The 14,175-nt window shown below is 53.9% G+C and overlaps 4 protein-coding genes across 4 annotated transcripts; 3 read left to right on the top strand and 1 right to left on the bottom strand.

Annotated features, from left to right (window-relative positions):
- Positions 1-2,573: 2,573 nt before the first annotated feature.
- Positions 2,574-5,607, top strand: EsH8_I_001077 (P-loop containing nucleoside triphosphate hydrolase protein; the record flags this gene model as incomplete). The annotated part of the gene is made up of 12 exons (XM_083268490.1): positions 2,574-2,682; positions 2,731-2,996; positions 3,049-3,231; positions 3,291-3,771; positions 3,899-3,983; positions 4,036-4,263; positions 4,321-4,764; positions 4,810-5,037; positions 5,093-5,197; positions 5,251-5,335; positions 5,385-5,490; positions 5,570-5,607. 12 exons carry the CDS (start codon positions 2,574-2,576, stop codon positions 5,605-5,607), a joined length of 2,358 nt encoding a protein of 785 aa, XP_083118928.1.
- Positions 5,608-6,700: 1,093 nt separating this feature from the next.
- EsH8_I_001076 (uncharacterized protein) lies at positions 6,701-8,092 on the top strand (the record flags this gene model as incomplete). Its single annotated transcript, XM_083268489.1, has 1 exon — positions 6,701-8,092. One exon carries the CDS (start codon positions 6,701-6,703, stop codon positions 8,090-8,092), a length of 1,392 nt encoding a protein of 463 aa, XP_083118927.1.
- A 1,213-nt stretch (positions 8,093-9,305) lies between these two features.
- EsH8_I_001075 (uncharacterized protein) lies at positions 9,306-11,123 on the top strand (the record flags this gene model as incomplete). Its single annotated transcript, XM_083268488.1, has 4 exons — positions 9,306-9,599; positions 9,672-10,745; positions 10,800-10,857; positions 10,927-11,123. The coding sequence occupies 4 exons, from the start codon at positions 9,306-9,308 to the stop codon at positions 11,121-11,123; spliced, it is 1,623 nt and encodes a 540-aa protein (XP_083118926.1).
- A 38-nt stretch (positions 11,124-11,161) lies between these two features.
- EsH8_I_001074 (Alpha/Beta hydrolase protein) lies at positions 11,162-12,648 on the bottom strand (the record flags this gene model as incomplete). Its single annotated transcript, XM_083268487.1, has 2 exons — positions 11,162-12,513; positions 12,588-12,648. The coding sequence occupies 2 exons, from the start codon at positions 12,646-12,648 to the stop codon at positions 11,162-11,164; spliced, it is 1,413 nt and encodes a 470-aa protein (XP_083118925.1).
- Positions 12,649-14,175: the final 1,527 nt, after the last annotated feature.

Genomic DNA, 14,175 nt, shown 5'->3' with positions numbered 1-14,175 from the left:
TTGCCCCGTTCGCTCATGAGTCAATTTAGCGTCTACTGAGCAGGCGCAGCGCGCAGCCTTTAATGTCTTGCTAGAGAAAAGGGACAACTGTGAGTCCGAAAAGAGGACGGAGAAGAAAGCAGAAGCCTAAGAAGACGAAGAAGAAGAAAATGACAAAAATCAACATGATGCGATAAATGGGATTGACTTGGGGAACAGATATCGCAACGAGGCTCGTCTCAATGAGACTGTTCGGTTGCCGGTCAGCAGGCTGGCGGTGGCGGCCGAGGTTTTGGCTGCAGTAGAGACGGGGGACGTCAGAAAAGACAGATGAGGTTGACCGCATCTGTCGGTTGGTCCGGCACAAGCGAAAAAGGGCTCCTCATGCCGCATGTTGCAAGGGGCCGGCCACTAGCAGCGACAAGCGCATTCCCGGGCCAGGCCCATTTCCAATCGCCATCAATCCACCGGCCACCAAATCATGCATTGGATTGAACCCCGTCCCGTTTCATCGGAGGAAGGACAACATCGACGGGAGAGCGGTATTTTCAAGTGCGTGTCGAGAAGGAAATTTTCAACGTACCAACCTCCGGGCTCAAGTTCATTTCGGACCCTCAGACCAGACCCTGCACCAAGCCATCAACGTCGTGAATGGAAGTGTCACTTTTCGGCCTCGGCAGTACACCTAAGCATGCAATAAAGTGCGGATGTCAAGGCGACACGTTTCGGCAGATATTTTTGCTTCATGATTTATCCAAGCCAAGGAAGGCCTGGCCGAGTTCTGGCTGTGGATGGAGAGAAAGAACATGGCCAAATTGTGCGTTACAACCGACCACGGCGACGACGACTCGATGAGGGGGAGAGCACACGCCTCAGCATAGTCAGCCATCTATGGAAAAGGCTGGCCGGCTCATGTTTGACAGCCGACATCGCCACTCTTGTGTGCGGTCACTCGACACAGGTCACAGTGCCAGTTTGGAATGGCGGTGGTGTCGGTCGGCGAGAGAGAGGGAGCGACATTCGTCTCTGTCCATGTCATCAACATTGGGGAAAAGATAGGTGGTGGTCACTGGTGGCAGGCCATGATAGGGTGCTATGTAGTAAGGTACGTTAACAAGTGGATGGGGCCAGATGATGATCCCTGTCCGGGAACAGGGTCTCGCACCTCATCTGGGCCTGGGGGGGGAGGGGGCCGCACCGGTGCGTACCTACAAGAGGGTTACTGCTGGCTCTCTAACCTGGATCATCCTTCGTCCGCACGAGTTGGCCGTGGTGCTGTTCGGGTTCCTGATGGTTGGGGCTGGCCGCTTGTCTGGTGCTGTAGTGTACCCAAAGAACAGGACCCTGGTAACCCCGTGTCCCGTGTCCCGTGGCATTCTATTCTGTCCTGTTTTGTCCTAATCCTGTCTGTCTTCTGTCTTTTGTCTTCCTGCCCTTCTCTTCTTGTCATCCTGCCCGAGGACTCGGGCGACCTCCATTCCCATCCGGTCTTTTCTCTAACAACTCAGACAGGCCGCCCCCCCTTCCAAGTGCTCAGCGGACCCATCCATCCCCCCTACTCCCCAAATACAATGTGTGACAGAGTCCATCGGCCCTGTCTAGTCCGACTCCAATCCAACCGGCCCTGATCCCCAAGAATTAATTTTGCAACAGTAATGTCGGTGCCACGTCTGGTCGGTCCGTGGAGCAAACAGCCACGCGAGCCACGCGCGAACTCCACTAGGACAGTGTGCGTGAAGTGTGGCTCGGTCATAAATGGGTCCAATGTGGTCAGTGAAGAGTACGTACCGCCACACGACCCGGCCAGGCCGGCCGAGTCCAGTCGTAGCGTCTCCATTTCCATTCCGACTCCAACATCTGGCGGTACGTACCTTCCTGACTGAGGCACTAGCACTATGAAAGATGACTGAGGTCAGGTAAGACCAACCGCCTTGGTGCACATGATTTCGCGCGACCCCAGCATGGCGGGTCATCCCTGCTGCTGCCTTGATATGTCCTGCAAAACGCGCTTTCCCGTTTCTATGTACAAGTGTGTTGCATCGTGAAGAGGAAATAGCTGCCTGTAGGCGCTGTCCATTGTGCAACCCTCCGATACTCTGAACATTCGCCATATTTCCCCCCCACTGCAAGTCAAGCTGGTTGCAGCTTGCACCCATCACCTATGGATTGCATTTTGGCATTAGCCAATATTTTCCTTCGTCATGGCCTCCAATAAGGGCATCTGGCACAAAACCTCTGTCCAAGCCGCAGAGGAGCAAGGTCGCAATTATTCAACCGTTTCTACCGTTGCTGGGCGTAAACGCACTCGTGATGAGACCACTCATCCGGCAGCGCCTCGGCCAATGGCACTACCGAGCCATACGTTGCATGTTCAGCGGGCATCAAGTTTACCTCCCGGTCCCCCAAGGCTTACAGCAAGCCTTATTGCCTCTTTGGACCCCGTCGCTCCGCAAGGCCCCTCGGAGTACACCCAGCGGAGAGAATTTCAGTCTACGCCACTCTTGTCATCGGATCCTTTGCTTGCTCTTGCCCACCCTTTCTACGGACTTCCTCGACCGTTGGTCAGGAACCTCCACAGTCTTGGCATTAAGATCATGTACCCATGGCAAAAGGCATGCCTACGAGGACCAGGGCTTCTTTCTGGAGAGAAGAACCTTGTGTATAGCGCACCAACTGGAGGTGGAAAGTCGTTGGTGGCTGATGGTGGGTTCACCTTTCTCATCTTGTGACACAATACTGATCATGTACCAGTGTTGATGTTGAAGAGGGTGCTTGAAGAAAAGAACGCCAAAGTCCTCCTGGTTCTGCCATACGTTGCGCTCGTGCAAGAAAAGGTACGCTGGCTGCGGAACATTGTGCAGGGTGTACCAAAGCCCAAGGATGAGATTGAGGATGAAAGGCGAATTTGGAGACGTCGCGCCGACGAAGACTCGATCAGGGTTATCGGCTTCTTCGGTGGAAGCAGTATCAGGCCTCTCTGGTCCGACTTTGATATCGGGGTCTGCACCATCGAAAAGGCAGGGCACTCGTAACCCGTGGTTTGAACTTCACTAACAATGGTCACGACAGGCAAACGCACTCGTGAACACAGCGATTGACGACTGCTCGATTAAGCATTTGAAGGCCGTTGTCTTGGACGAACTACACATGATTGATGACGATCATCGTGGCTATCTCATGGAGTTGATGGGGACTAAACTGCTTACCTTGCCTCAGCCTGTCCAGATTATTGGCATGAGCGCCACCATGTCTGTGAGTACTCGAGTCCAAGATTTCCCTGGCGGAATCTTCTATCTGACCGCCACCTGTAGAATATCAAGCTTCTGGCAACTTGGCTCGGCGCTCATTCTTATGAGACCCGCTACCGACCAGTACCGATTGAAGAGCACCTTGTCTATGAGGGCAACGTCTACCCGGCAGCCACGACCAGTGAGCTGCTCAAAACGGCCAACCAGTTGAAAACAGGAACCCAGACATTACAGCAGGTTTCCAGGGCCATTAGACGTATTGAGACCTCAAGCCACAAGGAATTTAAAGACCCAGTATTGAACGCGGTTGTCTCACTTGCTAGCGAGACTGCCAGAGCGGGATATGGGGCTTTGGTGTTTGCTAGCAGCCGTTACGGTTGTGAATCCGATGCCCGCTGGATTTCAAGGGTCATGTCGGCGCAAGACGAGCTTGACCCTATCCTGGTCGAAAAACGTGCTGATCTGCTTGCTGAGCTGCGCAGTCTCGGGACGGGTATTGACCCCGTGCTCGAGGAGACAGTGCCCACGGGAGTCGCATTTCACCGTAAGCCCGCTCGGATCTATCGTTCGTGGCTTTGCAACTCACAAATCACTAGATGTCAGTCAACGCCGCCAGCCTGATCGTGGGCCAACTACTCACTGACTGTCTCAGGCCGGGCTGACAACCGAAGAACGTGACCTCATCGCTAATGCATATGACACTGGAGTCCTCAAAGTATGTATAGCTACTTGCAGTCTTGCAGCGGGAATCAATTTGTGAGCATCGTCTTCCTGAGTATATGGGCGTGTCATCACTGACGAATTTCAGACCGGCACGTAGGGTCATTCTGCACAACGCTCGCATGGGCCGAGACTTCGTCGGGCCATCCATGCTTCGGCAGATGCGTGGACGGGCTGGCCGAAAAGGAAAAGATGAAGTCGGGGAAACCTACTTGTGCTGCCAAAAGGACGATCTTGAGCAGGTAGTTGATCTGATGCATGCTGAAATGCCCCAGATCGCGAGCGGTCTAATGACGGACAAACAGCGCATCCAGAGGTTCGTCAATCTTTGCTTCTTATTATCCAGGGATGTAATAATGCTAATGGCATTCAGGGCGCTCTTAGAGGTCATCGCGGTACGGCTGGCAACGAGCAGAGATGCCCTTGATGACTATATCAGCAAAACGCTGCTGTGCCATTCTGGACCTTCCAAATCTCTCCAAGATTGTGTGGACGCAAGCCTCCAAAATCTGCAATCTATGGGTTTTGTGGCGGTGGACGAATGCAGCAACTACCAACCTACGAAACTGGGCAGAGCCATTGTAGCCTCCGCCCTGGATCCTGATGATGGTGTGTTCATTCACAAGGAGCTGGAACGGGCACTCCAGGCTTTCGTCATGGACGGAGAGATGCATATTCTCTACACTTTCACTCCTGTCCAAGACTTCGGGACTAAAATCAACTGGCAAGTGTTCCGCAACGAGATGGAAAACCTCGACGACAGCGGCCACCGGGTCCTGGGCTTCCTCGGACTCAAGCGTGCGGTAATCAACCGACTGTAAGCATATCAAACCCCTTTCCCGACGTTGCTAACCGTGTTCAGGGCGCAAGGCAGTACACTAAAGGAGTCAACCGCCGAAGAAAAGGAGACGGTTCGTGTACACCGTCGGTTCTACATGGCTTTTCAATTACGAGACCTGTGCAACGAGATGCCCGTGCATGCTGTTGCGCGGAAATATGATGTGCCTCGGGGTGCGGTTCAGACTCTCTCGCAGACTTGCCACGGGTTTGCGGCTGGAATGATCAAATTCTGCGAGCATATGGGCTGGGGGTAAGTAGAAGCGTCTCACCAATGGCATTAGTACGTCACTAATTGCATACGGAAGCGTCATGGCTGCTGCGCTGGATCACTTCTCGGACCGTTTGAGAGCAGGCGCCAAATCAGATTTACTGGCCCTGGCGCAGATTACTTTCGTGAAGAGCCGGACAGCGTGAGTTGTGTGACCGAGAACGCATCGGGATTGTATCTGATTTTGTGGAACAGAAGAGTCTTTTGGGAAAATGGTTTTCGCAGCGTCGCGGCTGTTGCAAATGCAAATCCTAAAGAGCTCGTACCCATTCTCATGCAAGCAGGTAGAAATCTACCCCTTCCTGCAACTTCAACTCACATTTTTACAGGCCCAGCCAAGTAAAATACGCATCAAAAGCCAAGAAAGCGTCAAGTACGAAGAGAAACTTATGGCCAAGGCCCAGGTCATCTCGGACTCGGCCAACCGACTGTGGCGTGAGTCAAACCGAAAGACATGCCGGCGCCGCTGGCGGCATGAGAATTCGCCTAGCACAGCAGCTGACGACGTGCACAGAAATTCAGATGCAACAAGACGTTTACGAGGAAGAATAACCAACATACCGGAAGCCAGTGTCGGTTGGAGCGGCCGCCACACGTTGGCCTGCACCGTGGCCGTTGCGAAGCTGGTGCATCGTACCCGGGCAGTTGGAGGTGGTGCTCATAGGCTGCTCCCACCCTTCCCGCAGATGCGCATGCATGCAGCCACACACCCGTCAATAATTGGTGACGAAGACGCCCAACCTGCATTGCATCGGACGGTAGCCCCTCCCACCACCTTTCGTAGACTGGATTAACGCGACTATCTGCGTGTGATGGAATTCCGCTCCCACCGCTACTCTGGACTCCTGTAGCTTCCCAGTGGCCTGACTAGCCGCGATTTTTGGAACAAAGCCAAAGACCGGCAACCATCGACACGAGAAGGGTGCAACGACGTAAGACATCCAAAAGCAACGCCGGCTCATCACATGGCACCTGCGGTGCGGTGCTGCGATTGCGTGCGTCCCGTTCCGGAGCTGCGCATCGATCCAGGCAGACACAGACACACACGCGCGCGCGCAAGGGCATGGAACGCAGACCGAGGTGGGTGGCATCCTCAGGAATGTTCGCTAGGGGAGAACCACGGCTGATCGGGAAAAGGTGATCCAACGCAAGTAATGGGTGACACCTGACATGCACTCGATTCTTCTATGCGACGACACAACGGCGGTTCATGCAGGCGTTACACAGCAGGGGAGCGGGAAAAAAAACCGACTATATCCTAAAGTGGCATTGTCCGGCAGGCTCTTAGTGACCGAGATGCGCCTCGCTTTAGTTGGTGGTCGCGAGCTTTCTGGGCGCAACCAACAAAGGTCTGACAGCCACCGCCCACCGAGCTACCCACCCTCATCCGTCTTGTTTGACTTTTGCATATAGCTATGGGTGTGGCTGCCTGACCTTGGTCTCGCGCGATTCCAGCCTATATGAAGCGGGCCATTTCTCAGAGAATGTTTTTTATGTCTCTCCGGTTCGCTGATTATCATTCGGCTTACCACCCTCGTTTCATTTCTAGTCAGCTGCACCGGCAGATCGCACTTCTTTAAGAGGTTCGATATCGCAGCCATTGTACAGGTGTCGACCAAGAGGTTCTGGTGAGCCATTTCCCAACATGTCTACGCATGGTCGCAGTCGCAATGAAGGGAGGAGCGGTGCCAGCACCGACGGTGCCACACATACATTAGGCGAGGTGATGAGAGCAGCTCCTACCGACTCTCCTGGTATCGTCGTCATCGATCAAACGTACGAAGAAAAGAAGCGAAAGGACGACCTTAGTCTCCGCGAGGATCTGTGGCTGAGCTCAGCAGATGGCCGATACAATTCGACGATCGTACCTTTGCGGGTCGGCCGAGCGCCGAATCAAGATGTTTTCCAAGTGCACAGAGACATCTTGATAACGACCGAATACTTCCGAAAAGCGCTTTGCGGTGACTTTAGAGAGGCCGAGGCACAGTCGATGGATTTTCCGGAAGAGGACCCGGCCATCTTCCATTTCCTCGTCGCCTTCTTGTATCAGAGAAGCTTCGTCCCTATCAAGCCTGCGGCATCGGCGTTGGGAGTCGATGAATCGGAACGGGGGAAAGCGCTGGACACCGGCTATCGAAGTGAGTCGGAGTCGGAGATCTCGTCTTCGGAGGCAAGCGACGCAAGCACTAGGAGCAGAATACGGGCGCAGCGGCGGCAAAGGCGGTGGGAGCGGCAATGGGAACGCATGAATCGAAAGCACCCCGGCACACACCGCCCAGATTGCAGATGTCCGCGCTGCACCACCACGACCGGGCCGCCTTGCTGGAACTGTGGCGTTAGTCGTGCAAGGCCGATGCCCGGCCACCTACCGCACATCATCAATCCCATGCCCCCAATGAGGGCTCCAGGTATGCCGCCGCACCGTCGGCGCCGCACCCGGCAGCGAATCCTCACACCGCCTGGGTCAACACCCTCAATCGGCACGTCTGCCTCAGCCAACGACGACTTGATGGGCGGCGATCGCATTCGGGGCGAGGACATGCGAACATGGCTTCTCACATACGAGCTTAGCCTGGACGTGTATATTTGCGCAAACAAATTCCTCATGGACGACTTCAAAGCCGTCATTATGCGCCACTGCGTGGACATGCTCGAGTCCGCTGGTTCCGACGCAGCGCAGTCTGCAGTGCTGCAGCTGTGTTCGAAGCTATACATTGGCCTGCCCGAGTCCGACCCTCTGTTGAAAATGATATTCGCACGCGTCGGCTTCCTACAACCTCTGCTGTGGCAGCGGGCGCCACAACAGACGTCTGAGTTCTTGATCGGGCATCCTGAGGTAGCTGCTTTGATGCTTCGCGAGACGGCGATCCGAAGGGAAGAGGACTTGGGCAGCAGAGCGCTGCCATCAATGGAGCGCGCGACGCACCCTCCTGGTATACCCGTCTGGCCGGTCGGCCCACCTCTTCATCCGCATATGCGGCCGCCACCGCCTCCGCCACCGCAACCGCACTGGCACCCGCCTCCATTCGGTGTCTAAGTCACCTTTCCGGGATGAGTGCTGCCCTACAGATGTGCTATACTTTTGGATGCTCTTTGACAATACCAAGACACGTGGCGAGGAAATACCGTCGTTATAATATTCTTCTATTTGTGGGTATTGTCACAATAATTTTGGCTTGGGTTGGAATTGGGAAAGCATGTAGCCGTGGTTAAGGCGGAACTCTGTTTGCTGAAGACCCATGTTCGGGTTCTTTTGCCCCATGGCGACGGGCCATCGTGCTTTGGAATGAGATTACCCCATTATTTTAGTGAGCCAAAAAAGAACCAGAAAAGAAAAGTGGAAGGTGTGCTCACTGTGTCCGTTCATCCGATCGAACCAAAAGCATGCAGGTTCCTTGCCCATGTGATCGTTGTAAGTACAAATATCCATGGCTCGTTTAGTGCCGTAAGAACCGCCCGAGTCATGCCGAGGCGGCAGGACAGATGCTTTTATTGTTGGACAACGAAGAGCTTTGCGCCGTGGTACTACGGGGGATTTTCCGTCGTATCTGTGGGCCGACTTTTCCCACCATCCACAGAAGAATTCGGGCACATGAAAACTCACTGTATAAGAAAAGTGAGTAAGGGGAGAGAGAGGGAGGAGAGAAAAGGAAAATCCTAGGACACCAGCGAAAATCGTGGCAGAGATGTGATTGAAAAATGTGCCCGAACTTTCCAGTGCGCTCTGATTGTATACCATGGCAACTAACTAGTGTACAGAGGAGAACCTGGGCGGATAAAATTGCATCGTTGAGCACTTTCGGTACATGATTGAGGAGAATCACCGAGACCCCCCCGCCGGGCCGCCCCCGGCTTTCACCATCGCTGATTCTGGGGTTCAAGCTCCGGAGAGGGGAATCCTTGCCTCAACCCCACCATCGGCGCTAGCTACCCCACAGACAATGACAGCTTTCTTTCGTTCTTGGGCCCCCCGGAGAGGCACGCGCAGGACATGCCAATTACCGCATAGAAGCGGGGGGCCCGGAATGGCCATTTGCGAAGTGGTGAACGGGCAATGAGGAATAGCCTGGGGGTCTATCAGGTTGGATAAATTGTCTAGCACCCCGGCCTTGTTGTCTAACCATAGCCGGGACGCCGGCAAAGCTATATATACATGTGTACCACGGCCGTCGCCATCATGGCTGTCCGTTCCCGGCGTGTTGCTGTCTCACTCAGCTATTCTTTGACTCTCTGAACGGAAGAAAGCCGCCATGCCGTCCATGATCTCAGGGGCAGTCGCCGCCGTGGTCGCCGCGCTTGCGGCTTGCGGTGTATCCGGCGCCGCCTTGCAGACACGACAAGGGTCAACGCACCTGCTTGCGGACCTCGAGTACGGCAGCTTCCAAGGCGCGTACTCGGAGCAGTACAACATCTCGTACTGGCAAAAGATTCCCTACGCCGCGCCGCCCTTGGGTGAGAATCGGTTTCGAGGACCCCAGCCCCCGGCGGCTGTGGACGGCGTGTACGACTCAAGCCAGCCGTTTGATATGTGCCCCCAGCGGACAGTAAGCCACCACTTTTTTTGCGTTACATGTGTAGGCGAAACATGATTGGACTGACTGGGAATATGACCGTAGGTAAACGGCTCCGAAGACTGCCTGTATCTCGGTCTCTACTCCCGCCCCTGGACCAAGAATGCCCCACTGAAGCCCGTCGTCGTGACCTTCTATGGAGGAGGCTTCATCCAGGGTTCGGCCTACTTCAACATCCCTCCCTCGGCATACCCAATCCTCAACGTCTCAAGCTCGTCCGACATGCTCTTCATATACCCTAACTATCGGACCAACGCATTCGGCCTCCTCCCCGGCAAGGAGATCGCTGGTGATCCGAATTCGGACCTGAACCCGGGCCTTCTTGACCAGGAGGCCGTGCTGAAGTGGACGAAAAAGTATGTCAAGCAGTTCGGCGGCGACCCAGATGACGTGACGGTTTGGGGCCAGTCGGCAGGTGGCGGTAGCGTCCTGGCCCAGGCCCTTGGCCGGGGAGGGAAGCAGAAGTTGTTCCGCAAGGCGATGGCAAGCAGCCCCTTCTGGCCCAAGACGTATGCATATGACAGTCCTGAGGCGCAGGCTCTCTACGACGAACTTGCCGCTCGCACCGGGTGTGCCGGCCCCGACAGCTTGGCTTGTCTGAAGAAGGCTGAGGTACAAACAATCCGGGACGCCAGTCTCGCAATTTCGGGATCACATGTGACAAATACCTCTTCCTTTACCTGGTCGCCTGTCATCGACGGTGATTTCCTGCAGGAGCCGCTGTCTGAGGCTTTCGCTGCTGGGAGGGTAAACATGGACTTGGCGTTTGCGCTGCACAACACGCATGAGGGCGAGAACTTCCTGCCCGGCGGGCTGCAGAGTGCAACGGACGCGGGATCGCCTCCGTTCAACTCGAGCGAGGCATCGTTTGATAAGTGGCTGAGGGGCTTTCTCCCCGGCTTCGGCGATTGCGAGATTGAGGGTGTGAAGAGGTTGTATCCCGCAGACTCCACCACCGAGACGATTTCATACAACACGACCTACGTTAGGGCTGGCCTCATCTACCGTGACGTAGTCTTGTCGTGTCCCGCATACTGGTTCGCTGGTTCTGCGCCCAATGGTGGATGGCTGGGCGAATATTCGCTCAACCCGTCGAAACACGCCAGCGATACCATCTGGGTAAGGTCCCTTGACGAAGATCATACTAGGCGTGTCAGCTAACAACAGTCTCAGTGGAACCAGATCAATGCGGTGCAAAAGTCGGATCCCGCTCGTTATCAAGGCTACGCTGGTAAGTGGTTCTGCAACACGCATACCTTACATACTGTCAAATGCTTCTTACTAACACGGGCTTTTCCAGGTGCCTTTGCCTCTTTCTTCCAAACAGGCGACCCCAACGCCCTCAAGCTTTCGCCATCGACGGCGGCTGCCGTGCCACCCCTCAAGGACGGGAAAGAATGGGTGGTTGAAGAGGCCGGTTTCGCCACTGCCGACCTGGAGCAACTAGAGAGACGATGTGGATTTTGGAAAAAGACGGCAGCGAAGATACCCATTTAAGGCGATTCTGATAATATAGTAGTGATTCGATGTTTAAACTAGTCGATAGGGTTGTCTCTTAGCTTGAAAAGCTCTCTCATAACATCATCTGTCTTGGCACGCAGCGCTGAGTGGTACAACTGGTTCGTCTCGAACACCTTGGAGCCCTTTACCAGCGCGGCCGTGTCCTTGGCGAATTCGTAATCGACATACATGTCGTCAATATAGCTAGCAGCATACACGGGGACCGTATTCTTCCGCAGCTGCTCCTCGTCATACAAATCTGGCCACTCGTCAAACTTGGCGAGCAGCTCAGCCGCCTCGCGCAGCTCAATGAGTTCCGGGTATGTTTCAAAATGCAACGGGAAAATCATTTCGCCTGAGAAATATAGGGGAGGAGCCGTGAACTCGGAAATAGCAGGCTCTTTCTCCAGCCACGAGAACTCTTCTAGACTTTTGCCGACTCTGTAAGCCGCCCAGTTGGAGGCAATTCCTGGTTTTTCGGTGTAGATGGCCTCATGAAGAATAGCATAAATGATGTTGCTATCGAATGAGGTAGCATCCTCAAGGTTGGTCAGGGACGCGCGGGTGAAGAAGCCAAACTGGTCGAGATCCGTCTTCAGCTTAAGGATGGTCGAGTGCACAGAGTCCAGTCCACCATGTGCACCAAAGGCAAGTCCCAGAGTAAGCAGCCTTGGAACGGTGAGGAATCCACCGCCGGGAAGGGAAACCTTCTTCTTTTGCTGAATGAAACGAGCTACCTGATGGACGGCTTCGATATCCTCGGGGTATTTCTCGTAGTAGGCCTGGTTTCGTTCCGCGACCTTCTTGAAAGTTGCCTCGTACACCTGCTCGGGCTTCTTGCCAACAGGCGCAAGGCCGCCTGTAAGAAAGACTTCCCGCAAGCCTTGGGGAAACTTGGAAAGGTAGGTTAGAGAGACAAAACCGCCGAACGATTGGCCGAAAAGAGACCACTTCTTCTTCTCTTCCGGAAAGTCCTTGGTGAGGTAGGCCCGGACAGCTTCAAGGTCGTTGACAATGTTGTCTTGGCGGAGGAGCTTGAGGTGATCGGCTTGCTTCTGGGCATCTCCCTGGAGGGCTAGGGCAGCAGCCGAGACGGGCGAGCTGAGTCCGACCCCTCGATAGTCGAGAAAGAGGACCTGATACCCTCGATCCAGTGCAGTGCGAGTGACGGGGCTGTCCTGAGGCTCTGGGTTGCCAAAGCCAGGTCCTCCTTGGAGAAACACCAGCCAAGGCTTCTGCTCTGCTTGCTTTTTCTCGGTTTCGCTCGGAGGGACAATGGGCCTTTCGTGTTTGGTAACGCTTCTGCCGAATAGTTGAAGGACACCCAAAGTCTGGTTACTGTAGTCTTTGGGAACCTCGAAGAAGAGTTCCGAGACGAGAAATTGACCTATCGATTCAATCAGTCTCATGTCTCACTTTACCGGCTACGGAAAGAGGCAAAGCATCATTAAGAGAAGTTACCTGGGATGACGTGAGACCTCTTGCTCAGCAGCTTCGCTGCGCCAATTACTTTGGAGGCCATGGTCGCGACGGATGTGAGGCAGTGATCAAGTAGCAGGGCGCAACAGTGTAGCTGGAGGATGATCTGGAAGCACGTTTAGATTCAGAACTGGGTAGTCAACGACTTTAGGGGATCTTGAGGACCCCGCTTAGATGGTGGCACATGATAAAAGTGTACTGAGATGTCGCACCTTCTCAGTCGGGCAACTGGGGCAGGAATACAGTGTTCTATGATAGAACATACTATTTACACTGTACTCGCTCAACACAGCATCGTTTCTTTAATCTCCATTTAGATTGTCAAACTTACGGATACCTTGTCTTCTATCCTTGCCACTTTCGCCGCTCTTCATATTGCATACACTGCACAACCAAAGCTTGCCGCCAAACATAGTTTCTTACATGGATACTGATATCGATCATCTCACTTCGTCTTTCTCTCATCAAAATCAAGCTTTCTTGGGATCCGGTGAAGCTCAAACTAATTCGTAGAAGTGAAAACTGCACAGAAGACGCTGAGGAAAGGGAACCCCCGTCATCGTTCACCGTCACCGGCCAACAATGGCCATTTCGATTTGCGTGCCAGACGGATGAAATACGGACCCCGTGAATCATGTATATTATCGCAGCGTGATCAAATGCCCACTCTGCTGCCTTCTGAAATATATTCACGGAGACTTCACGGCCAGCCGCAAACCCTCGTCTCTTTCGCTCAGCTGAAGATGAGGCTGCAACTGGCAGCCCAAGACATACGGCAGCTCACCACGAATATCGTTGTGGTACCGATACCATGGCAACGAAGACACCGCCTCTCTCCGATTTGGTATTTCAACCCTAATAGGTATGGTATCGAATGCCTTACGCCTGGAGTATGCTCAGAGAATACCTAGGCAGGTACCTGAAAGACCCGGTTTCCCCACTGCAACCGCCCGGTATTTTTCAGAAGCAACGCTTTCACGCTAGGTGGAAGTGTATCAGCAGTTAGTTGCCTCTCAAACTGCAAATGCAGGCACAACCATGGCATCTTTGATATGTATTTTCGGCAGGACCCGTCGTCGCATTCTATAGTTCTATCTAATCAATAGGCGCAAGATGCAAACCATAGAAACCACTGCCGAGTTTGAACACAGGCGAACATTCTTCAGAGGTCCTCACTTTTACGGAACCGCAGTAAGCCGGATTTATCACAGTTGCTGGCTGTTATTGGCTTTTCTTTTTCTACCTCAATATATTTCATGCGGATGGAAAGAGAAAATCTGACAGACATTATGAGAGGGAGATCGAGATAAGGGCGAAGAAAAGAAAGCTAGGAGAAAATGTATCTGCACCAATTGCTGCATCTGTTGCCTGGCCGGGTTTCGTCGCCATTCGCGTGCCCAAGATTTCGTTTTCTCGGAGGTAGCATAGGTCTAGACTTCTTACATAAGCTTAGCGCCGATTGCGGTAAACAATCCACCAATGACATCAGCCCCCGCGTACGATCCGAAGACGCTCGGCTCGGCAAAACCTTGGTCGGGTTCCACGCGCCCCCCGTCTCACTGAATCACCC

The sequence above is a fragment of the Colletotrichum jinshuiense genome, chromosome 1 (genome assembly GCF_051148585.1).
Source record: "Colletotrichum jinshuiense chromosome 1, complete sequence".
Lineage (NCBI taxonomy): Eukaryota > Fungi > Ascomycota > Sordariomycetes > Glomerellales > Glomerellaceae > Colletotrichum > Colletotrichum jinshuiense.
Note: the sequence above shows the minus strand (reverse complement) of the source record. Positions and strands in the feature narration are given on the sequence as shown.